A 25,860-nucleotide genomic window follows, 5' to 3' on the forward strand; every position below is an offset into this window, starting at 1 on the left:
TGCAACTGGCGCCACCGCTTTCAGGCACCAGGGTGCTTTCTCCTGCCACCACTGGTCTTCCTGCTCCTATTTTTCACATGCTGAAGAGGGTGTACGGAGGTGAGGCCCAAACGAGCAGACCTCTTCTTAGCAATCACAAGCATCCCCTACAAGTTTGCTCAGTGCATCCAGTCGTGTATTACAGCCTTGCTGAGAATTGCAGCGATTCCTTCTGTGCAAGCTTCGTGAGAATACCAGTCAGCGAGCTGGACGTTAATATCATCTCCATCACCTTGAATTTTTCCAAATTCTTTGACGCTCTTGGATCAGCAAAAGCAAGCTGTAATGGCACCATGTGTTGGAGTTCTAAAGAAACTTCAACCCCATGCAGGTCCGGATTATCAGTTGAGAAGCCGTGCAAAGTTGGTCGAGTCATTGGACAGGCAATTCATGGAAGGAGGCTTCTCCCTGCATGTCAATGATCTTGCCTTGGGTACACATCCCCTCACATCACAGAATAGGGATCAACACAGTGTAATTGCTTTGGCTTTTAGGAAGCTCAAGTATAACACTAACGTGCACTAATGATCAGCAGGATTGAATACAAACTCGCTCAGCAGATTTCATGTTGTCAGCAGGCTCACCAACTTACAAAAATTCTTGCATTGCTTTGGCTGGCTTCAATGTGCATGCGTCCCTTTTTTTGAGTGTTGACCTAATATCTGCTTTCACGACCTGGCAGTGATGAATTTTCAGGAGCATTTAACAAAAAAATACTATCGATGTGCCTCCTGTGTAGCAACCAGCCCTATCGCTTCAGACATCTAGCGAGCAACTGGATTTGCCAAGCTGGTAAAATTGCAGCAGACAACGTTGCCTTGATCTCATGTGCGCAGGAGAGACCCTGGGGTCTGGCAGCACCGGGGAGGTGAAGGTGGGGATTTACAAGGGTTGCGATGCGGCGGTCAAAATGCTGCACTTTGACTTCCATGAGGATACTGAGGATGAGGGTCCGGACCCAAGTAAGGCGCTACAGCGGCTGGTCACAGAGCGCACTTTGTATGCCAAAGAGCTGGCCAGATTGCAAGGTGAGGGGCAATAACTGCGAACGTATTCAGGATCAATTGCTTGGAAACCTTTCCAGTCCAGGGCTTCAGTTTGAATGTCTGCATGGCTGCCTCTGAATCCTGCCGCTCGCATACTCACGTGGATGCTTTCACCGCCAAAGAAACAGCTATCTTGAATTACTCTGTCATGCACTGATGTGGCATGCAGTGAAAAGGATGAAGTTCAAATTTGCAGGGTCAGTGGTGCCTCGGCTGTTGGGGCATGGCCTGGTGACGGGGCACTTTGGGCAAGTGGCTTACAGCCTCGTGATGACAAGGTGCTGACTCATCCTGCTCAATCTAAAACTGACGCATGCGAGCCTTAACATCATTGTCATATCAGACTGTGCCGGAGATGATGTGGGCTTCAAATATAACCAAATGTTTGCATTTGCCAGGATCCAGGGCCCGACGTTGTCAGACATCGATGTGACGCCAAAGGTGGAGGCGGCTGCCTTGAGGGTCTTGAAACGATTGCACAAGGCGGGCGTGGTGCATAAAGATCCAAGGGCCGACAACTTCATTTGCACCGACCCGTCCGAAGCTACAGGTGAAACCGCGTGAACCATCCAGGCCTTTTGTGCAGGCCCCACAAGCAGCCATTTAAATTTTTGCGCGAAAGATTTCTTGTCAGTCAATGCAGTCATCATGCCAAGGGTACTCAGCATGGGCCTGATAACTCGGCGAGAAGCTACTTAAGAAGGCATTAGTCATCGCTGAGTCATACTCGTCTTCCAGGGCAATTACTTTGATTTCTCTAGCTGGATGTACATGTATGATGAGATGTGTGACGAGCAGCCTGCCGTGAGGGATTGATCATTAATTAATAATGTCTTAGAGAAATCTCTTTGATACTTATATTTCGGATTTTCAGGGTTCATTCTGATTTGTAGGGTTGTAGATTACCCTAAAATAAATACTAACTTTGTAGCAGGGTGTATGATGGAAACTTTTCAGTGACTTGAACTGTGTCGAGCAGGGCCGCAAGTGGTGCTTCTGGACTTCAGCCATGCATCTGCATCCAAGGACCACGCAGAAAGGGAAGGGGATGAAGAAGATTTCAGCTTTGAGATGAAAGCTGCCAGAAAATGCAGAGAAGAATTACAGCGTCTTCACCCCAAATCAGATCAGGGCACATAGCTGGCTGATTTTGCATCCGTTGCTCTTGAATTTCAATGTTTTGTATTCTAATCTCTGTCCATTATTTGCCTCAAATTCAGATCAGGCAGCATGCCACAAGAGTCCTTTAAAGAATGTGGATTCGATTGTCTTCAGTCCAGTCGTTTGGACTGCATTGCTTCAAGCAGAGAAACAGCTCACCATACATGTCAAAATCCTGGTCCCTTGATGATGCGTATTCACCTTGCATCACCCCTCTTCTGGGTCCAGCCAAGGGGTTGCCTTATTTATATGGTGGTACTTGTAGTAGCCCTCGGACCAGCCATGCAAAACGGTCTAGGAAGCAGCAATAGCGTACAAGAGGGAAAAGGGGCAGCATGTACGCAGAAGAACCCAATCTTCCTTCTCAAGTTTAAAGAGCAAACTCCCAATCAACTATATCAGTACCATGCTCGGCTCTGATTTGTGAGCCGCTCAGAAGGATGGGATGAGCCATGCATACATTCTGGACAGCAGGAAAATGGCACGATAGGGCAACAGGTATCATGTATGCAAGACCAATCTTCTTTCTCCATGAAATTTCCTTGATCCGCTCCTGAATTTGAGCCGCTCACCAGGATGGGACAACCAATGGGATGTCTTCTGGCACAGGCATGGCGCTCAGGTCATCTATGAGCAACGCTGACACCAGGCTGCCAGCTGGCAACACCCCTTGCACCTGCATGCATGCACATGAAGTCTTACTGTTTCCCCCTGTGACTCAAACAGGTGATTTATATCGAGCACAGATGTATACAAGCATTGACTGTTCACACAAGCAAATTACGCAGGGTTAGGTGCCAGTCAATGCCGCTCATCAGAATGGGAAGGCGTGAAGTGTTTAGGAGACATCTGCTGCTACATGCTATTTCATGATGTTGCCATAATTCATAATTCTCGGCAAGCTGGGAAGGTTGTGCTCCTACAGCAAAGTTACTTGATAGCAGGAGTCATGACGAAAAGCTGCGTAATTTATGCGCCAAGAAGAAGGGCCAGTCAGGGAAGCGAGGGGCTCACAGCGGGCAGTTCTAGGAGGGCGTTGGCGGAGCGCATGCTTAGTAAGCGGCTGCTGATCTGGCCGCCCGTGCTGGCGGCCGCCAGCTCACCTGCTGACTCACCCGTCCTGCACCCACCACCACCTTTGCTAATTTCAATCCAAACACTGCTCAGGGCACAAATTCCTCATTGTGTCAATGATGGTCGCTCACGCTCTTTCTCAGAATCCGAAAGAAGAGGGATTTTGCGGCATGAGATATGATTGTGCTTGCCTGTGCCAGCTGAGGCTGGCTCGGTGGTACTCTGGCCTCTCCGGATCGAGCTTGATGGCCGACTGCGTCCGCGCATGCACCCGCCGCAGCCGCGGCTCCTGCACACAGTGGAATGCTTGTTTTTAGTATTATAATTATTATTATTATTATTATTACGTTCATTATCATTGCCTGTCAAAAAGCAAGGTGCGTCCTGCAGACAAGCTGCAGTCAAAGGCCGCCACAATCCTACCCCTTGTTGGACTTGCCAGATCCAAGCAAGACGCAATCAACCGTGGGCAGTGCTTGTTTGAGAAGTTTTGATTTGCAAAGCACGTGATTGCCAGCTCAACAGGCGTGCTGAAGGACTTCACTTGCAAAAGACTCTCGCCATGGCTTAAAGTACCACAAACACCGGACACCGGAGAACCCAGAATCTTGACAAGCTTGTATGAAATTTCCAATGTCTCATGCCGCAGCGAGTCAAGTTCTGTACATGATGCATTATCCACATGCACCGCGGTTGACATAGTCTGGGCCCATGTAAAAAGAAAATAAGATGACACGGTGACTGAGGGATGACTCACCGCCCAGCCGGCCATGGCGCGCAGGGCTGGCAGCACGACGAGGTTGAAGGTGACGATGCTGCTGACTGGATTGCCGGGCAGCCCAAACACGACTAACCCCCTGCCCGAACTGCCCGCTGCGCCGTCAAGGGTCGCGAAAGTCAACGGCTTGCCCGGTTTCATGCACACCTGCAAATACAGACCCACTCAAGATCACAACACCCCCATGGGGTCAAAAAGGGGAACGAAAAATTTTATAATGTGGTGTGCATGCATTGCCGTGCCTTCAAGATCCTAAAAGAAGCACAGTGGTTTCATTCCCAGGTGTGTGGGCATTTATCGTGTTTCACGCAACACTGGAAAGCTGGGCAAGACCCAGGATAATAAAACAGAACAAGAAGCCCAGAAAGAATCTCATGAGTGGGGCAAATGTGTACCTTGCCGAAGTGCACGGTCCCCTGTCGCTCCAGTATCGGCTTGATGAAATCCCTGTCACCCACCGAGACGCCGCCTGGAGGCCAAGCGAGCATATTCAGTAAACATAGTAACCAGAAGACCCAATAATACCAGCAAAATTACAATTAAAATTTGAAGCCATGCAGACAGATACAGATCCAAGGTCCCAGCAAGTCTAAGGGAAATTGAGGGAGATGATAAGTGAAACCCATTGAGGAAGCACCTGAGGTGAGAAGGACGTCTACCCCCTGGGCAATGGCTTCCCCAAACTTGGCTTCTACCTGCACAGCACACCTCACCAGTAAGCTCACATCACACTGAGGTCTCTACAATTTAGCTCACGCCAATACAGCACCTGTGAGCAGCATAAAAGCCCGCTGATACTCCTGGATCACGTTCTGACAGAACTTGGCTCAGGAGAGAGATGGGGTGGTCAAGACAGCACTTTTAATTGCCTCTGAGCATCCCAATGAGTGATGTACTGTAACTTGCTTAGTAATTGTTAGTAAGTAACTGTTACTTACTTACGTGTCAGCGTAAGTAATTTGGGCAATGAATGTATCTGGGCCAAAACTCCATCCTCCTGGAACCCAAAAGCATGAACCCAGTCAAAAGGAAAACTCCCTGGGAATTTGGTTCCTGCTTCTCTGCGTTTCCTGACTTCTTCTGCGCTGAATTTTGCTGCCTGTTTTTATGGTGCAATATGCGCCACCAAACAATGCCACATTTGTGCTCTGGGAGACAATATTCAGAGCTACGCCATATAGGAGGAGATTCAGGAATATTGCACCTCGGCCGGGTCGTCCCGCGCAATGCCGAGGTCCGTAACATCGCAGCCGGCCGAGCGCGCGGCGGCGGCCAGCATGAATCTGTTGGCGTCCCTGATTTGGCCGGGGCCCAAGGTTTCCTGATCTGGCTCCACCAGCTCATCCCCTGTCGACAGCACCGCCACGCGCGCCTTTCTTCGCACCTGCGAATAGAAATGGGTTTATGAGGGTTTTCAAAGCGAATTGAAAATATGGTTTTGGAACGGCGCGCAGTATGTATTCAAGGGGAGTGAAGATAGAGGTTGGAAGCGAGCGCAGAGTCTTTGCTGCTGTGCAGACGATCACATGAGTTCAGCTAGTCATCTGGCAGCTGGATGCTGTCAGTGTTGCACATCTTTTGTCATGGACTGCTTTGACCACTTGGATGCTGTCAGTACATCCAAACAGCCCTAGGCGGCCTATCAGGTAAGAGCAAAGTGGGCTCAGGGAGGATCAGCATCTCTATACTCTTGCAGTCATATTGAAGTGCATTGTGCGGCCGCCAGTTGCCAAACATGTAGGCTGCACCTGAAATGCATGCCCTGCTGGAGAAGCAATCAAGTTCATGACTTGTGAGGTACACATTTCCGAGTGAATTTAATTTTCCAGAGAACTGGGGTCACCTGAACAGTGGCAGCGCCCACGGTGGCCAGCAGGCCGATCTCTGCTGCCCCGACCAGGCTGTCCTTTGCAAGAACCACCTCTCCAGCTGCTATGTCTGATCCCAGTGCTCGCACATCGTCCCCCGGCCCCTTTGCTGGCTGCATGCACTCTTGCCAGTGAGCATGTGTCACATGCATGTCAATCGATCAGACAGTGCTGTCGCTGATTCTGGGGGTGAGGTGGAGGAGGATGCCTGCTTGCATGGTGTGGACCCAGAGGCAAAGCAAGAACCATCCAAAATTTTGGAGGGATGCTGACAAGGCAAAAGGTACCTTGACAATGCGGACCCGCTGCTGTCCATCAGGGCCGGCTGGCAGCTTCTCTGTGTTCTCAACCTGCACGACTGCGTCCGCTCCATCCGGCAGTGGTGCGCCTGCAAGAATTTAATATTTCAAATTTCATGAGATTCTCGATTGTCAGAAGAGGCGGATAGCCTCCAGGTGGGAGAGATGGTGACCAAGAAGATCCCGTGCCCGTACCTGTGGTGATGTAAGCGACACTGCCGGCCTTCAATTGACCAGCAGCTGTGCCAGCCAGGGCTTCGAATGCAACATCATAGTCCCCTGGCCCATCGGCGGAAACCACAGCGTACCCATCCTGGAACACCATTGCAATGTGACTTAGCTGGCAGCAATGCAGGATGACTCAATCAGTGCACCTTAAAATCTTTTGAAGTTCATTGCAACGCAGTATTGGTGTGGCAGTTCCGATGAAGGACCCCGATTGCTTCAGATCGTCGCACCTTGATCGAGGCAGGAAAGGGTGGCAGAGGCTCCCTTGCGATCACATCCTCCCCCAAAATGTGTCCAACAGCATCTGAAAGGCCCAACGAGATTGATGGCAGGGGCTCAATCGCATTCAGCACAGTTTTCTGGGCCTCGGCGATGGAGACCATGCGATACATCTTGTATTTCTATTTCGATGTGCCCTTCGCAATATAAATAGGTTGAGCCTCTGTATAGATCGTCAGTGCCAAACAACCGCTCAAGCTTGTATGTTGTGGATAGCTGCACACTTCGGAAGGAAAATCCAGCATTTGATCACATGACTGTCACATGATGGTCTTCCAGAACATGGTTGACTTGGGCTTTGACCCTGGGGACTGAAATTTGGAACCAATTCCAAATGTGTCACGGAGTGTTCATATCAGACTGAACGAGCCTTTTTTCGTCCGCTCTCGGAAGCCTACCAGTCCTGAGCGCGACCAGTAGTGGATTCAGTGATGACCTGCGAAGCCCCCGATGATCTATTTTGCATGTTGCATTTGTGACATCAATCTTCCATGCAAGCCTCACAGAGGTGACGAGGAAAGAAGTGAACTTGGTTGAGAGAGGCTTGCAAGGTCACTGGTTTGCACCCTACGTAGTCTTTTCTTTTTGCTTTAGACTTGTGAGAGAAGGATCCGGATACGGTGTGATCGCACTGCGCTCCGGGATCGAGGAGCAGTGGCAAGTGTGATTAGTTTTATGCAGTTGTGGGCAGCAGTATCATGCAATCCTAAGGCACCGACTCACTTCCATGCGACAGAGCACGTCAACTTTACGATAGCACATTTTTATTCTGCATTTGATCAACCATTCCAAAATACAATAATTCTAGGCTCGCACTCCACAGGTGATCCTCTTGGTCTCTGTGCAAAACTGGCAGCGTCTGTCAATCACCACCGTCGAGCCTATAGGAATTCCTGGTCCAACCATATGCTTTGCTTATTCGAGTCCGGCTGAAATTGCTAGCAAACACCTTCCCCCATCATAATGTGCTTCCAGACACAATCACACCGCCCTCTCCACACAGCACGATCAGCACTGCAAGGCCTGATCTCAGCAAGGCATCTCCCTTCCACACAATGCAACCTATTGTCACAGTAAACAGCTGCATCCAACTCCTCTTGTACTGCACTGCAAAGACCAAGCGCCCAGCAGCCAGCACCATGCACACTTTTGATGCACCATGCACCGGTATGCAGCAATCTCCCACTACGCCTTTGATTGCTCCGGCTTGTCCTCGATTGGCACAGAATCCGTGACTTCCATTTCGCCCTTGACAACATTGCTGACCCTCGGCTCCTCCGCTCCCGAATCCGCGCCCCCCGCGGCGGCCGGGCCGGCCGCCATGCCGGCCTTAGCATCCCATTTCTTTCAGACCTTTGCTTGCTCCGGCTTGTCTTCGATCTGCACAAGATCCGTGACCTCCACTTCGCCCATGACAACATCTCCAACCTTCGGCTCCTCGGCGTCCGTATCCGCGGTTGAGGCCGGCCCAGCCGTCTCATCGGCGCCAGCCGCTGCGCCGGCCCCGGCCGGGTACGGCACCGCTGGCGGCCGCGGCCCGGCAGCGAGCACTGCCGCCTGCAAGTACAAGCACTTGCTTTCAAGATCCACATTTCAACAACCTCAAAATACGTCTTGGGACCGGGCTGCAGCAAGTGGCAGCATCTTCCCATGACACAGTGCCGAAGCGATGCACAACATGCGGCCCCAGCCGTAGCTTTCCACAGCTACAGAAGCTGAAAGAAGCCTGCAAAGCAGCTTCATTGCTATTCGAGACGCGCCTATGCACACACAGCGAAGGCCGCTAAACATTGCGTCTTGGCAGGCCGAGACAGCCTGACAGCACAGGCACCAAGAAACTTACTGCAGCTGATACAGCCCCAAAGAGAGACAATAGAAAGGAGGTAAAGCACACCTGCTGGGCAGCCAGGGTGGCGTTGTGAGTGGCGACCTCCCACTCTCGAGTCATGGCGGCCACCAGTCGAGCCATGTTCTCCCGCCCGGCTATCAGCAGCGGCTGGCCCACGTCCTCCACTCCCCGCTCGCAGCTCTGCAGCAAAGCAGAAGCAGAAGGAGTAAGGATATTGCAGCGGGTGCGCCATGAAGATAGATCGCTCATTCCAGAGTTCAGCACACATTTTATTGCACTGAACATCCTTGTTCAACGTCCTGACATCCCAAAGCTGTGGCCAACACTTTCTAGATCACCAAGGCTGCAATAATGTGCCACATGACACGCACAAGAACGTACAGCATCCCATGGACGCCAGGCGACAGTGCATGCTGGACTTCTCCTTGACTTGACCAGCAGCAGAACTCGAACCTTCCATGTGCATGACACTTTCTGACCAGGTCTCATGAATCAGAAAGCAAATCTGTAGTTTTGGAATTTCTACTTTGAAATCAAGTTTAAGCTTCAATTTCAGGGTGTAAATCCCCGCACCTGCCAGTATTCGGTGGGGTGCAGCGCCAGTTGCGTGGGCCGCTCGCAGAAGAGGCGCATGGTCGGCGCCAGCTCATAGCAGTTGGCAAACAGCGACAGCCGCCCGAAGACGTACAGGCCCAGCCGCGCACGACTCATCGCCACGACCAACCGGCGCACGTCGCGAACGTGCCCTACCGCGCGCGTGCGCACGAGAGAGAGCAGCACGTACTCGTTCTGCTGCCCCTGGTACTTGTCCACCGTCGTCACCTGTGTTTGGGCATTTTTGGGTATAGAACTTGAAACAGGTTTGTGAGACGGTGGACAAGGCAGCCAATATGTCGGTGCTCACAAGTCACACAGCTGTACTGTACATAGGTCAAGCATGCATACTTCCGGGTCAAGAGGATGTCATGGGATTGCTAAAAACAAGGAAGGCAGGATGAATTCTCCCGATGATGGACACTCAAGCGCTACTACCCATGCCATGTTCTTGATACGCTCGGTCATGATTGCTCTCTGAAGGGATCTTAATCACAAGACGGGCGTCTGGGTGTGACCGCAGCATCACTGCACCCGTCATCTTGCCCCATGATGGCTTTTCAGCAGTTCATGCAGCAACAGCGCGCCAATGTGAGGTTTACTCATTTGGAGCTGTTGCTGAAGCCCTGATCGGCGCGCTCTTGAAATACCGCCCCAAAACAGTTATGTATAGCTCTCGCGCCTGCGGACTTGGAGCAGGCAGCTGCAGCACAAATAGGCCTAAAATCAAAGATCCACAATTTGGGCGCACCTTGAGGGGCCGGCCGAAGGCGGGGTGGCGGGCGCAGCGGGACTCGATGACGTCTGAAATGAGTGCGCGTTGGCCGTTGTACGTTGTCAGAATGGAGATCTTGTCGGCCGGGTAGCCGCGCAGCCGCATGTACTGGTACACCGCCACCACTTGCTCCGCCTCCCCCAGGTTCTGCGCACGCACAAAATCAAATTCAAAGTCACAGTCGGAGAAAATTGAGGAGCACGTCAGGGATTGCTGTGAAGATTCGGACACTGAAAGCGGAAACTCATGACTCGGATATTATATGCTTGAAGGGTTTCCTAAGAGGATCTGAAGGGTGCTGAAGCGGTGGGAGTGCCACAGGGCAACGGCGGTGTAACAAGAGGGGTAACTGAAGGGACCTAAAGGCTGGTGAAATGATTAGAAAACCGCTTGCAGGATGGGAACAAGGGAATGATCTGCTATGTGTCCAGAGCCTCAAAAAGAAACATTTCCAATGCTGCTCTGGAGATGTCCCTCATGGAAGATCTTGGACAGACAACAGATCGCCACCACCACTGACCACCCATCAAGTGACAGTGATGTCGCCAGCCTTGCAGCCTGCACCCTCAACACCTAACAAATGAGACTCTAATACACTCTGATAAGCCCGTCAGTCAGAACAACCTGCCTGTTTAAATCCTGTATCATGACATAGCTTCAAATCACTTGACTTTTCTTCTCTTACCTGGTAGAAGTGGGGCACAGGGGTGGACTCCCCCTGCCCCTGGTAGTCGCCCACGTCGACAAATTGGTAATCGTACGCGAAGCCGGCGTTGGCGCGGAGGAAGTCCGGTCCAGTCAGCACGTTGGGCAGATCGCCCAGATCCTTGTAGCGCCAGTTGTACAGCTGGGCCAGGCTCGGCCGCGCCCGCCCCTGGACATTCGAAATCAAACATTGGAAGTCAGTAAAATACAGGGGGTCAGTAAATTAAACAATGCTATGGTGAATTATCTATGCCTCCGACTTGGCTACCGGGTTTGTTGCCGGTTGTCCAGGCGCATGGGATCCTGCAATTCCCCAGCTTAGCACCTGCACCCTTGAGCAGGGTTATGGTCGCGGTTGTACGCGGACTGCCAGAAGGCACACCAAGCAAAGAGCAAGCCGCAACAAAGTCCTCCAGGTGCATCACATCCTACCATATTCTTAAGCATGCTGTTAGCTCTTCAGTGCATGCTGAGCAATCAGCTTGCAGGATTGAGGTGCGATGAGATCCACAAAACCATACAGAACAAGGCGGAGCCACAAGGGTCTGGAAACTTGTATGGCAGGAGCAAAAAGGGGAGGGAACTGGGCGTTCAGCTAGAGCGTAGGGGGTGCCCAAGGCATGCAGAGATGAGAGGTGCGAGTATCCAACCAATAAGATTGACTTTTGCATTTGGCAGATGTCACATTCCATGGTCTCAAAAGACTGCAGATGTGAAGGTGGTGCTGTATTTTTGGTCATTCGCCATAAGGCGAATGTCCTTTACGATCGGTCAACCTGGTACGGATTATCTCTATCTTTTGCCCCTTCCCTATGCCATGTGGCTGCTCGTGAGGCGGCCACGGCACATAAACGGAACGCGAGGCGCAGTTTAGAGGCCTTTCCGGGGTGATTGCCCCGTTTTTGGCCCTAGATTATCTCTAAATATCTCCCTGGCGATTGGCTTTACGGGCTTGCGACTGGTTCTGCCCCCCAGCTCGCATATGACCTCGTGGCCGCCCGCGGGCGCTCCCACTTGTGTCCATGCATTCCGAGTAAATAGTGTATTATGGTTGTTTCAGGGACCTTGGGATCGATTTCCCCCTTACATCGGACGCCTATGAGCTCGAAAGCAAGATCGCCACAGGGGGTTCGGGCAAAGAGCCACCTGCTCATTGCCCCACAATAGAAAGAGCCCATGTAGACCAAGGGGTGAGAAAGAAAGCAAAGCACCTGGGCATTGAGTTGGACATAGAGGGGTGCCAGTTCTGCAGAGAAGAGGTTCGAGTGGTCTGAGTATCTACCAACATATAGGTGGATTGATAGCCACCTGCTCACGGGCCCGCAGAAGTAAAAGGTCCTATAAAGGGTTTAGGGTTTTGAGTTTTAGGGTTTCAGGTAGAGCCTAAACCCTAAATAACCCTAGAAAAGGGGTTCAAAGTAAGCAAAGCACCTGGGCGTTGAGCTGGACGTAGGGGGTCCCGAGGCGGACGAAGCGGGTGAAGAGGGACTGGTCTAGGTGGCTGTACTTCTGGAAGGCCATGTTCTTGACCACCGGCGGCAGCTGGTGGTGATCCCCTATCAGGATCACCCTCTTCAACCTCGCCACTCCATCCTCCTGGTTCTGCGCACATGGGAGGAAAAACAAAGGGTCAGCTCAATGCTGAACATTCAGAACATTCGGGGCGCAACCAACTTATCTCCAATGTGAATTTAGCTGTGCCAATTCTTGCACTTTGTCGCCTGTGCAGATAGAGGTGTGTAATAGTTCCAGAGCGGGAACGCAGGGAGGCACTGTGAGCATCGATTCTGCACTCCACCTGTCTAAATGCAAGGCGGCTCTGCTTGAGGCCTCAGTACAACTAATGCATCACTGTGCAGAGCCCACCTTTCCTCACTTTCGTCATCAGGCATGTACAAGCCGGCCAAGCCTCGGAGAAAGTGAGTTCAAGGGTGAACAGAAAAGCTGTCTTTATGGAGCTAGATATTGAGGAGCGCACCTGCAGCAGCATGGGGATGAATGTCTCGATCTCCAGGATCTGCGCCGATTCCTCCATGAGCAGGTTGTCAAACTTGAAGCCCAGGTCCATGAACTCGCGCCGCTTCAGCGCTGCGTGCGTGCATGTCATCGCCACGATCTTGGCCTGCTTTGTCATCAGGTAGTTCACTCGGTCCGCCTGGCCCTGCATGCGCACCAGATCAGGCGTCAGAATTGCGTGCACCAATTCACGTAATCGCAGTTATCCTTGCCAGATCAGGCGTCAGAAGTTGCGCCAAATCAGGGCATGGGGACAAAGCGCCAAATAAGCACTGGACCACCGGACGCCAGACCAGGCGCTGAGCAGGAGGCCAGGTCAGGTGAATCCCAATTTACGCCAAATAAGGCACATGCAAAATAGGCGGGACAACGCCATGCATGTCATGCGGTGCCATGCATATCACATGCAATGGCTCCGCTCCGAAACCTCAGCTACAAGATGCTTTCTGGCTCAGGACAAAAATGTCAAGTTTGAAATCGAATTCGGACCTTGAGCAGTTCAAAAGCGCGGCACTCCTCGAGCTCCTGGAACATGGTGCGCAGGTGGCGCCAGCATCCCTTCGCGCGTTCCATGTCAGCCACGTAATCCTCGCCCGTAAACAAGACCCCCGGCGCGTCTGCGAAGTACTCCTTGAACGGAAAGAGCTCCTGCGCAGCAAAATGGGGCAAGAGCGTCAAAATCTCAAACGCATTTGCACAGGGGCTGGCACTCAACAGACTGATTTGACAGCCTTCTTGGCATTCATGCAATATGCGCAAAAGATATCTGTCCTGGAGGAAGGTGCGCGCGTGCAAGATTTCCAGATGAGCGCATGCATGCAAGCTACACAGGCTTGCCCTGCAAGAGGCTTAGGACTTGTATAACCCTGACAGACGCATGGCCACAAGGCATGGCACTCTGACTAGCACACAGCAACATCTGCCGTTCACTGCTTCAAGCATTAGTGGACAGTGGCACCCCCCCAGAGAAGAGCAGAAGAGAGAGCTCACCTTGACGCACTCGGGCGTCTTCTTGGTGCGCACGGAGGCAAGGAATTTCTCCCAGCGCGCCAGCACGTGCAGCAGCCAGAAGTGTGCGGCCGTCTCGCAGGTGTAAGATACGTCCTCCGCCACGCCAAAGTGCTTGGCCATCTGCTCCACCTGATTAAGCAAGACAAGGGACGCTCAACACCTCTCAGCTACAGAAAGAAGAAAATCTAAAGGGATTCTCTGTTTAACCGCTCACAAGAGAGCCTCTTTGACACTTGATAGAAAACCTCCTTAGAGTTCCCTGTACACGGCTAGCGGGCGGCCCACGAGAATTTTAAAGCAAAAGTTTCGCTCCAAAACCTACTTTATCGACATGAAGTATTTTGTACTATTCTTCACGAGGTGCAGCCGTGAATGAGTCTCTGAGCATTTTATGTGTCCCCTGAGGGCGACTGTCCCATTCCAGCAATCAAGGAGCATGCAGCAGGCAGGCCTATAAGAGCGTTCAGTCAACTTCTGCCCGAGAGAGCGCTGCTTAAACCTTGCATGCATGCTTTTCAACACTGCAGCAATTACACCAAACGTGTCAGGCTTTGCAAACATTTGGGGGCTGAGAGGAGATGCCACTAGCTTGGGATTTATAGGGGTTTGTTGGTATGGCAGCTGGTGGCGGTGTGTCGGATGCAGCACTGCAAGCTTACTCTGGTGCCCTTCATCGAGGCGCGCTCAGGGCAGCTGCGCATCATGGGCTTCATCATCTCCGATGAATAGGAAAAGGAAGACTGAAGGTCTCTCTGAGCAGCCAGGGGACTTGTCAAAGACCAAATCCAAGGCAAAACCAGAATAATCAACAAGTTTTACCTCGGCGAGCAGTTCGAGGCGGCGTGCGAGCATGGCGTTGACTCGGCCGACGCGCGAGAAGTCGAGCGTGGTCGCCAGCTCAGCCTCGCCCATGCCCAGCCGCAGCAGGTACCGCGCCGGCACGTCGCGCTGCAGGATCTTCTCAAACAGGTCATTGAGCGCCTGCGGTGCACCAACCAAGCGTCAGTGTAAGTTTTACGCGGTTCCCGCCAAGAAACAAGATGCGTCTACAGACGAGCTGCAGGTCAAGGCTATCCCTTGTTGGGACTCGCCGGATCCAGACGGGCCCCAATGACACAACGCTCAGGATCCTCACCGCCGCCAGCATTGAGAGGTCCCTACCATGGAGAAAGTGCAAAGCAGCATGCATCAATTGACCACAGCTACCGAAGTCCTTGTGATCCAAGGGAAATAGACTTGGTGCACTTGATTGCAGAGCCAGCAGCGCGGCGCACGCTGCCGGAAGGGACAGCAAAGCCTCGACAGCAGTCTATGGACTCTGAAGAGGGGCATTGAAAATGAAGCGACAGCCACCCATTTGTGCCCCTCTGTGCAGCCCAGCACAACCCTGCAGTGTGTTTTTCTTTTTAGTGACATCTGAAGTGACATTTGCGGCAGAAGATGCACACCTGGTTGGAGTGTGCGATGAGGAGGGTCCGTTGGTCGGGGCAGTTGTGGTAGAGCACGTGCATGATCTGCACGGCAGTGTCCGTTTTGCCCGTACCGGGGGGACCCACCACCATCGTCAGCCCCGGCTGCGTCCCCGCCTTTATCGCCTCCACCTGCGCAAGAATTGAAGACACACTCAGAAACGCTTGATTATTCACACGTGTGTTGGGGTGCAGGGTTTAGGGTTGAGCTTGACCGCTAAGAAATTGATTGTCTGTTGCTCATGATAACTGATCAGCGCACAGATCATGGATCATAGATGGACCAATTTAAGGTAATCCTAGGAACCCTGCTGAGCTGCGCAATTGGTTGGCCATCTACACGGTGCAAGCTACAGCTTCTGCGAATGAGAGATTTTGAGGTATTTGAGAGACCCATGTCAGCGAGGAAGGTAGGCGGAAAATGTCGCCATGACAAAGTGGGAAGGTGAGTACCTGGACAGGCGTGAACCTGACTTGGTTCTCAGGAGGCTTGTCCTGCGGGTAAGGGCCGGGGTCGGGCGGCGCGTAGGACTCCGCGATCAGCGTCTTTGCATCGGCCGCCTCTGCCGCAGCCGCGCCAGCCGCCTGCACCGCATTGGCTTCATGTAAAGTTACCTGGTATCTCCCAGGTTTTTGTGACCAAGGTTCAAGCACAACGAAAGTACCCCCTTGGCTTTCGGGCAGGTGATACTGATCATGGCTTGACAAGCACAGCAGACGCCATGTGACTGCAGCAGATGTTTCACCCAGCCCTTTTAGTGGTACATGGTTGGGAGGTTTAGACACCTATTGAGAAAGGGCAAAATGTCACACTGGATAAAGAACGATGTTTAGAAGGCAGTGACTCTGGCAAATCGCTCCAGCGTTGTCTCTTAGGATCTGACCCCATTTCATCTTTGGCATAAAAAAATCTGTGAAGGGAGCTAAAGCAGCTGCGCACCTTGCGCTTGCCCTTGGCTTTGGCGGCCTCGGGGGCAGGCAGGGGAGGGAAGGTGATGCGGAAGGGCCGCACAGGGTCGGGGCCGCCGCTCGCGTTGCGGATATCCAACGTGTACCCCGGGAAGCTGTCGCGCAGGTGCTCCGCATCCAGGAAGGTGTCCTGCGCATGCATGCACACTTTCCTTCATGAACTGACCTGCCAACTTTGCGTGGACCTGTTGACCAAGTACTGATTTGCCAATGAGTGTTGGCACTACCATCCCCGTCCTGATTTGAGGCGGATTGCGCCAATTTCACAATGCAATATTGCGTTCGGCCATCGCCATGGAATGTCCTCTGGGAGCGCTTCCCAAAGCAGCCTTCATTATTCTCAGAGCGTCGGAATTTTGAAGATTTAAAAATTACATTCCGACCCTTTTTGAAGATGTTTACACAAATTCCGACTATTTATGAGGCCGAGTAAGGTGAGAGTGAAAGCAAATAAAAAAGAGATTGGCCGGCACCCCACTTCTCTACTGGCATGCCTCACCTTGTTGCCTGCTGCTCTTCCAATAGAGAACATTTCTTTCTGTGTAGGAGATCCCTACGAATATGGGAGACCTCCACCTGTTCTGCTCCATAAAGGGAACAGATTCCCTGTTCCCTTGAGGCCCCTTATGGGGGGGGCGTTTCCCTGCGACCCACCTTGAAGTCGAGCGTGCGCAGGTAGGAGGCGGGAAGCTGGCTGTACTGGGCCGCGGCCGGGTCGCCGTAGCCGAGGAAGATGTCGTGCAGCCAGTCCGGCAGCACCGTCTCCTCGTTCATCAGGTCCCGGATGCTCTCCAGCACCGCCTTGAAGTTGTTCTCCTGCGCGCGCATCGCTCAAAATCAAAATCAAATTCCGCAGCCGCCAGAAATGGGAGCGGATCCTGCTGCATGCTTGCCAAAAGCCGCTCATCACCGATGCGCGCCACTCTGGAGCAGCAGCAGCAGCTGGCATGCAGACCTCCTGGCATAAGAGCTCCAGACATGTGCCTCTTTCGGATCACAGGCGCATGCAACCTGCTGCTCTAGAGAGAGATCACAAGTACATTTTTCACGTGCAGCTATCTGAAGTCCTGCCTGGCGGGGGTTGGTATATATACTGAGCACTGTGCCCACGGTTGAGTGGACTTGCTTGGATCTGGTAATTAGCAACTAGAGGTACTAGGCAAAAGAACTTCTGCAGTCTTTACATGCAGCTTCTCTGCAAATGCAACTTGACTCTCGGCAGGGAAAGGGAGTGAAGATAACAGTGATAATACCCCCCCAGCAACCCCGCGCCAGCCCCAAGCTGGCCTGCCCACCACCACATTTCCCCTGATTGCAAAGCAAGTCTTATGAATCTGCAGAGGCCCCACCTTGGGCTTTCGGCGCATGAGGACGTTGAACGACGAGTAGACATCCTCGGTCTTGTGCGCGGCCATGGACTCAAGCTAACACCTCAACCACCCGCTAAACCCCCTAGCGATTTTGAACGATGAGTACACATCCTCGCTCTTATGCGCGGGCATGGCCTCCAGCTGTCCTCTACCACCAACAAACCACTGAACTCCCCTAGGAACGTCGCGCTAGAAAATCAAATGAGGCCCACCTTGGGCTTTCGGCGCATGAGGATGTTGAACGACGAGTAGACGTCCTCGCTCTTGTGCGCGGCCATGGACTCCATGTCGATCTGGTACTGCGCCGTGTCGAGCGCCACGGTCAGCGTGCGCTGAAAACCCGAGGGCGGCTTCCACTCATCGCGCTTTATGCGGCCCGTGAAATCGTTCATCAGCCGCCCATCCTCGTCCTTCACCTGTGGTGTCACAATGGTATGCGGTTAAGAGATGGAAAAAATGAGTTGGTTGAGTAGCCATGCAGGCATATGGGCAGCCACCATGCCACTAATGCTGGAAGGTGTGGTAAATTATGTCATTACCAGCGGCATGCAAGGTTAAGGAGCCATGCTCGAGAGCTCCAAGGGTACACGCAGCAGTTCTCAGACCTTTACCAAATACAGCACGGGTCCTGTCAAGATGGCACAGATGCAAGCTGCGTTCCACGCACAAGAGAAAGTATGCAACCGCTGCCAGTCCTTGTGTAAATTCAAGCCACCACTTCTTCCAAGGCTGACTAACAATCCATTCAAACATCCGCACACCTATCACAGAAGCCTTTACAAGTGACCTTTCCCTCCCTTATAAATTTGTATACTCCTACTTTGATGACTCACCTCGATGACTTCGGCACCCCTGACGTACACGAGCCCGTAGGTGTCGGCAGGCGACAGCTCAGCGCCGTCCGAGCGCATCATCCGAAGTGTTGCCTGATCTGGCGGCCGTACAGTCAGCAGAAAGACCACGTCGTGCTGCTTCATGTCGTCCCATTCCCCTCGCACGTCGCCCCTCAGTTCTGCGGGTGAATGACAAATGTTCAGTAAATATGTTGCCGAGCGTTGCTTTGTTGGTAGCAAGCTTTGACCCTGCGCACGTCGCCCCTCAGCTCTGCTGTTAAATATCAAATGTCAAGTGAACCAGAATATACTTCCTCTTTAGTTGAGTGCCAGAAAAGGAGTCTGTGCATATTTAGCTTGGATTGCGCACGTTCATTATCAGAGCATTGCCTTGACTATGCCAGCATTGGGTCTACCTGTTGGGCATGCGCGGTATGTAGCTTCTCAACAGATAATGAGAAATAAATGTACACTGGCAAACAGAATCCGGGGTTAACAGCAATGTGGTCATTCAGAAAGGCGTTCTGGGTGAGGAGAGCAGTAAAGGAGCTGGGGTAGTCGGGACAGCATTGATAAAGCAATGTTGCCATTATTGGCTCAGCCGCGCAGTGCTTTCCTCACACAGCGATGCCCGGGCCCTCCCGAGCGCAGAACCAAACTGGGAGCCACTGCCCACATGCAAGCACACACATGCACACAGGCGCAGTTTCCTAATTCCTAAGTACCCCTTACCTTAATTCCTGAGTACTTCCCGAATAACCTGCCAAGCAGGCCTCAAAACAGAGAGCAGGGTAGCTGCAGCCTCACAGGCGAGACTCGCATGGAGAACTGCTCAACATCCCCAGACTCATCAATTGAAGCGCTAGACAAAGGGCTAGAAGATAGATGACCCTAAAAAGGAACTAGAGCCATCATCCTGTCCAAGTTCTGTGACTACCCACAAGAAATGTTCTATGAAACACTTCTGTTTAGGGTTTTAGAGTGTATGGCTTTAGGGCTTAAGGGCCATTTCCATTATAAATACTCACGGGGAATGCAAATTGGATTGGGTGGATTTAGGTTTTGGTGTCAACGAAAGGTCAGAATTCTATGTTCATTAAGTCTTGTAAGATCGTTTTCTGCATTTGACTGCATGGGGACTAATCGCAGAGCATGGGTGACTCACTGGAGGTGTCGAGGGTGATGTCAGCGGTGACGGCGGCCGGCTTGTTCTCGCCAACGCGCGGCTTGCGAACCTCGACCACGTTGAATGCCTGCAACGGCAGCGCCATTCGCGCCCAGCCCCGGAACGCCACCCGCTCCTCGCCATCGTCAGTCTCCTCCCTGCGCGCATCAACGAAATACCATTAGTCATCTGTAGGAATGCCCCGGCCGCGGCTGGCGGGGGGCGGTACAAATACCGAGCACCGTGCCCACGGTTGATTGGGTCTTGCTTGGATCTGGCGAGTCCAACAAGGGGTAGGAATTTGGCAGCCTTTACATGCAGCTTGTCTGCAGACGCACCTTGCCTTCGGCAGGAAAAGCGTGTAACAATAATAATAGTAATCATAATAATGCCCATCCTTGGCCATCAGCATTTCCCTGGCCAGCTCCGGCCGCTGGGCGCGGCTCGTGCAAATCTGTGCGGACATGAGATGGGAGTGGCGACCATAAAGTGCCCCGACTGGCGGCGGGCGGTATAAGTGCTGAGCACCATGCCCACAGCTGATGGGTCTTGCTTGGACGTGGCGAGTCCAACAAAGGGGTAGGATTTTGGCAGCCGTTTCTATCTGTCTGCAGACGCACCTTGCCTTTGGCAGGAAAAGCATGTAATATTAATAAGGATGACTCACCAGGAGGAGGACACGCAGGAGAGCACATTGCCGGTGTCCTGGGTGGCCTTGAGGGGTGCATAAGAAAACAATCCCTCCCAGGGGTGAGTAATGGGTTCAGTAATAAATTACTCACCAGGAGGCGGACACGCGCGAGAGAACGTCGGCGATGTCCTCGCGGATTTCGTAGGTGGCCTCGAGGCGGAAGAGGCTGAAGTTGCGCAGCAGGTAGTCGTGCGCCGTCAGGAACTGCAGATTCAGCTTGGGCAGCGCCAGGCACGTCTCGCCTGCGCAGACCATGACCATTTGCATCATTAGACTTCAGATCCAGAACGGACACACGGCTCTCTGCAAATGCAGGTGCCGCACATGAAGAGCCCCTCTCAGAATTGCCGCTCGTTTGCGCAGTGCACAGCATCCAGCCCGGCAATGTATGGACAGCCTTGAGGGCAATTGACAGCTCTTGACATTCCTGCACGTGCCGGTGCAAAGCCTATATGAGCCCTGAAACAGGAGACGACAATGGTGTCACCAGGGACCCAGAAGCCAGAGACCATCTCCCGCATTTGCATGCTTGCCAAGTGCACACTCTTCTCCCACTTAACAAGCATGCAATTGCAAGCGTTCCTCGCTGGTTTCAAAGCTTGCGCCCCTTGTCAAGAGACTCCGCTCGTCATGTTACGCAAGCCATTGACACGCGATGGCGACATGCTTATCGCACCTCCTCCCTGCTGCGGCAAGATTGCCAGCAGGCAGGTGGTACATCGCACCCCCATAAACAACACCCTCTAAAATCTACTCCAAAAGGGGTGGATCAAAGGGAAAGGAGGCGCTCACCTGTGTAGTGCACCTGGGGAACCTGGTTGTCATCCCACAGGATGGCTTCTGTCGGGTACAGCGGCATCGCATTGACAACCTCTGTCTGACTTCGCTGGCGCTCGTAGCGGCTGATCACCACCTCCGCCAAAAACTCGGGGTCCTCCGCCCACGGATCATCCTCCGCCACAAGCCTGGAGTAGGAATACAATCTCGGCAAGATGAGGCATGCATGCACAACAGGTCATGCCCGGGCAGCCCCCCTAGAATGGGCAAACACGGCTGATTTAAGTGACTATTGAACGCTATTGATGGTTCATCAGACCCTCCCCCTTGCTCAGCAAGCCGAGCACGGCCTTGCTCTGATGCGCTTGCGCATCAAGGGCGGGTGGCCATCGAATCCCCTGCTGCTGCAACACAACAGAACATAGCCAGCACCGTTCAAGGTCTCCCGAGCCGTGGGCAAAGGACCCGGTTATCAACCGTAACGATATGTCACTGCGGACAATGCCATAATGCTACAATGCTATAGAGCTAATGATGATGGTACAGAGAGGCGGACCTGTGTCTACAAGAGGTGCCACTGACTAAGTGCTCACTGGACAACTACAGAACCTTGGCATTTTCTGCTCTTGGCTGCATGTTCAGGATTTAGACAGTGAGGAAAGCTCAAGTTATGGCAGACCACAGCATTGCCATACTGAGCATTTTCGGGAGTATAAAAATAGCTATTGGATAGTTAGCCATGCAGCAGTCAAGCTCCGTAAGAACACCAAGAATCCACATGGCGCTGGTTGCAGTGTCATATGTTCCTAGCGTGTGTGCAAAACCAGTGATCTGCATGACACAAATGCAGCAGAGAGGTATAATCACCTGAGCTGCTTGGTGACGAGCTTGGAGAGCTGGTCTTTGTCAAGCCCAGTCAGCGCGGGCTGCAGCACCGATCGCTTCTGCAGCGTCCCACAGTTTGCCAGCGCCAACTCGCGCAGCTGCGCAAGCCATCGCACCGACGTCGGCAACTTGATGTAAATGACATCGTGAAGTATCGACGCACTCTACGGCTTGCCCCCCCCACAAGAAACTTCTCAAGGTATTCATAATGCACTGGGAAATTATGCATGTGGCAAAGGCTCTGTCCTAGCAGATGTGGATGACCACCAGTGGAAGCTGCTTGGGCAACTATACAGCATATGCCAACCCTCAACTCCCAAAAACCTAAGCATCAATTGTGCTAGCCTGCGTATGCACATGCAGCAAAACAATACCTGAAGGAGGCCGTGGCCACCTATTACTAATTGGCCCCATAGGTGCCAGCTTGACCTGCTGAACATCGGAGGCGCCTTGGTGGAAGGAAGAAATACAAAGACAGGCCAGGCTCGGTCATGAACATGCTTGCAGAGAACGCTGCAAGAATGAAAGTTCACCTGCGGGTGGTGCTTGAAGAGCAGGCGTTGGAATTGAGTTAGGCGCTCGTACTGCGCGGCGACCACGGCCGCGTCCGAGAGGGGTTCGCCGCTCTGGTCGTCGATGGGGAAGTACTGGTAGAACTGAAACAGGTCCACCAGCTGCCGGTACAGCTGCCCTGCAGGTGCCAACAGCCCGCGCATGATCAGGATCTGTTAAAAATGGAAATGACCGTGCGCATTGTCATCCTAATAGGCAAGGCAGTACGTAAGGCACAAGGCAACAGGTCCACCAGCTGCTGGTGCAGCTGCCCTGCAGGTGCCAACAGTTCGCGCCTGATCAGGACCTGCTGGTGGTTCTACCACTACCCCTCTAGCAAGCTTCCGACTCATCACGCACACTGCAACCTTGGCCGCCAAATTACACCCCAAACCCGGAAATGACCGTGCGCTTTGTCACCCTACCAGGCAAGGCAGTGCGCAAAGCAAAAGGCAACAGGTCCACCAGTTGCCAATACAGCTGCCCTGCAGGTGCCAGCACCCCGCGCCTGATCAGGGCGTGCTCTTTGTCATGATACAACAAGGAGACTCATGCCGTTGAGTCAGTGCTCTGAGCACGGACACGCGCAAAGCAAAGGGCAACAGGTGTTTTGAATGTCAATTGCGTGGCTTATTTAGCAAGATGCTGCGCAGCCACGCCGTTGACAGGGAAGATACGTGCCATCCTTTGGCACACGGCACATTAACAAGTTTTCAAGGCATTTATAGCCCCCTGGGGACCCCCCAAGAACCTCTGGCGACAGTGAGAAATGGTAGGTTCTGCAGCGGAAGGGGTGCCTCAAAACAACACATACTGTGAGCCCTGTCTCCGGCATGACGGCTGATCTTGATCAGGAGTTTCAAGGTAGCCTCGCACCCCCTAGGGACGCCATGATTACCTCTGGCACAAGTGGGAAGTACAGACTTCTGCAGCACAAAGGGTGATTTGTGTGAGCCCTGTCTACTGCATGACGGTGGCTTGGGGACAAACCTTCGGGGTGCGTGAAGAGGGACGACATGCGGGCCTTTATGAGGATGGCCTTGTCCTCCAGGAGAGTGCGCACGAAGCGGCGGGTGGGCAGCTGACTCAGCAGGTCGATCAGCAGCTCAGCGAAGCGCTCGCAGTAGAGCAACCGTTGCCTGTCCAGGCGCGCGTCGCCCCCCGCTCCGTTGGCGGTGGCCACCTCCGGGGGGACCACTGACTGCAGCATCTGCAAAAGAGCATCTCATGATCAGTCATCCGTCAACAGCTCGGTGGGATTGTGACGGGTCTGCAAAATGAATGCGTAGTTCTAGCTGCAAGAAGCTTGCTGACCAGTCATCTCGGAAAGATTGCCTTACTCTTATGCTGTTCTGCGCATATAATGATCTGATCTCGCAAATGCACCCCTGCCGGCCTATTTGGAAACAAACCCTGAATAAGATGGTTCTTTCTGCAGTTCTGCATTTCTGCCCGTCTGCTTGCAAACAGGGCTACTGGGGGGCAGCATTCAGCCTCCCTTCAAAGGCAAAGCTCAAGGCTGTACCACCCACCTCCAGGAACTCATCTAGCAGCGATGGCAGGAAGGTCGCTTCCGGCCGCTCAGTCACAGGCACATGCGCCGATTTGGCGTCCCCGGCCGTGCCGTCCTCCGCCGCAGCTTTTGCGGCCGCCGCCTCCTTCTTTGCAAGCCGCTTCCAGTGCTTTGCCAGCGTCTCATTCGCGCCTAGCTCCAGCTACAAAGCAAAGGCAGCTCATCAGCATCAGATCTATCACCATGCAGACTGTGTCAAAACGGTAGTACAAAGCACCATGTATGGTGCTGAGGCCAGACAGCACCGCGAGTTACAGGCCCACGTGACACTGAGAGCCCAGTAGAAGAAAGCCGTTGCAGGGAGACTGACCTGCAGGCGCCCCCGTGAGAGGGCATGCCAGAGCGGCAGGGACACAAGCTGCAGCGCCTGCTTCCGCACGGCTTCCTGCTCCAGGCTCTGGAAGCAGTGGATGACGAAGAGCAGGTAGGTGACTCGCTCGTGCGTCTCCCAGCCCGTGGAGTTCTCTCTCAGCGCCAGCACCGCGCCAAAAAATGCCGCAAACTTTTCCGAGGGCCCCCCCGCAAAGCCGTCCCATGCCGGGACGTTCTCTCTGAACTTCTCCTTCACCATGGCCTGCACCAAATTGTACGCCTCAACACCTCGATCAATTCTTTAGTAGTGGGATCCTCTCGCAGGGAGGAGAGCACTGCCCCGGCCTGAAAATCCCTGCATGCTTACCTTTTCCTGCAAAGAGGCTAACGTTACATCGAGGGAGGAAACTTGTAGCAGCAAGTGCTCAAGGGAGCACACGCGCAATGCCAGAGCCGGCTCTGTCCTTCCGCTTTAGGTGTCTCGTGCATTATTTCCAGCATCTTCAGGCACTGAGACTACTTGTTGGGAGGCAGGCACGCACCAGGATGGACATGACATGGGCGTGGCTGGCGGTGGCGGCGTCAAAGTGGGGCCAGAGGTAGTTCTCCAGGTACTGCGAGATCTCCAGCAGCATCACCCGCTTCAGCTTGGGCGGGTGCACGCTGCTTCCCCCCAGCTCCCTCTTGTACACTTCCACAACCAGCTCCGGCCTGAATGCAGGCGGCTTTGCTTTGCTGCGCGCTGCGTTGGACCAATTCTCCTCCGCAACCTTTGTGAGTTGATCCGCTGCAATCTGCGCATTTGGAGCACTGCTTGCTCAGCACGAAAACGGCACGGAAAAGCTTGATGGCGTCCTGCTAATATTTTATTGATCTGCAGCGCTACGAGAGCGGCATCATGCTTGCGTAGCTTTTCCCTAATAAGACTTTGTACAAAACAGGATGGATGTTTTTCACCATCCTTGCAAATGTCACAGAGAGTAGCAGGAAATAGGCTGCCAAAGCCCTCATCAACAATACAATCATTTAGCATCAATAAAAAGAGTTGTAATGCTCGATGCTCACCTCTTCGAGCGTGAGGGAGGCTCCCATAGGTCTGTAGGAGGTGCTTGGCTCATCTGCCCCAGCTTTTGGTGTGTTATCTACCGCCTTTGGGCCTTTTCTTCTGGCCATAATCTAATGACCTGCTTGATGGAAATGTATATTAGCTGCGACTCCTGTGCAGCTGTCCAGAGATCGTTCACATCAATCTGCTGGCAACTGCAGACACTGCAGGAGACGAGACAGCCTTTGCACCCATCACCAACGTCTGAATGCTGTTTTCAGTGACAAAATGTAATTTGGTTCTCGATCAGTCAAGATGAGACGGGCAGATTGGGCATCTCAGTGTTGGCACTGGCCACCAAAGGCTGAAACGATGCCGAGATATTCCTAATTATGAACGAAGGGATAGGCTCAGCGTAGAAAATATTCAGTTGGGAATATACCAGTGTGTGTCAGTGGCGTATCAAATAAATTATCAGGCAAAGAAAGAAGCTGAGA

General features: G+C 52.9%; 2 protein-coding genes across 2 annotated transcripts; both read right to left on the minus strand.

The window, feature by feature from the left end:
- Positions 1–2,814: 2,814 nt before the first annotated feature.
- On the minus strand, positions 2,815–6,959 carry COCSUDRAFT_47932 (molybdopterin biosynthesis protein; the record flags this gene model as incomplete). Its single annotated transcript, XM_005646257.1, has 11 exons — positions 6,724–6,959; positions 6,461–6,578; positions 6,254–6,354; positions 5,942–6,079; positions 5,303–5,482; positions 4,736–4,793; positions 4,494–4,567; positions 4,078–4,245; positions 3,512–3,609; positions 3,261–3,366; positions 2,815–2,922 (listed from the first exon to the last, which is right to left on the minus strand). The coding sequence occupies exons 1-11, from the start codon at positions 6,883–6,885 to the stop codon at positions 2,815–2,817; spliced, it is 1,311 nt and encodes a 436-aa protein (XP_005646314.1). The 5' UTR covers positions 6,886–6,959.
- Positions 6,960–7,539: 580 nt separating this feature from the next.
- On the minus strand, positions 7,540–25,410 carry COCSUDRAFT_66679 (P-loop containing nucleoside triphosphate hydrolase protein; the record flags this gene model as incomplete). The annotated part of the gene is made up of 28 exons (XM_005646258.1): positions 7,540–8,101; positions 8,126–8,329; positions 8,667–8,801; positions 9,195–9,443; positions 9,967–10,137; positions 10,676–10,864; positions 12,127–12,297; positions 12,674–12,856; positions 13,201–13,359; positions 13,702–13,851; positions 14,542–14,703; positions 15,171–15,323; positions 15,645–15,776; positions 16,132–16,290; positions 16,815–16,976; positions 17,510–17,584; positions 17,743–17,946; positions 18,364–18,542; positions 19,529–19,686; positions 20,311–20,461; positions 21,012–21,184; positions 21,864–21,979; positions 22,415–22,572; positions 23,424–23,643; positions 23,966–24,148; positions 24,317–24,580; positions 24,861–25,112; positions 25,384–25,410. 28 exons carry the CDS (start codon positions 25,408–25,410, stop codon positions 7,958–7,960), a joined length of 4,683 nt encoding a protein of 1,560 aa, XP_005646315.1. The 3' UTR covers positions 7,540–7,957.
- Positions 25,411–25,860: the final 450 nt, after the last annotated feature.

Source organism: Coccomyxa subellipsoidea, assembly GCF_000258705.1.
Source record: "Coccomyxa subellipsoidea C-169, whole genome shotgun sequence".
NCBI classification, from domain to species: domain Eukaryota; kingdom Viridiplantae; phylum Chlorophyta; class Trebouxiophyceae; family Coccomyxaceae; genus Coccomyxa; species Coccomyxa subellipsoidea.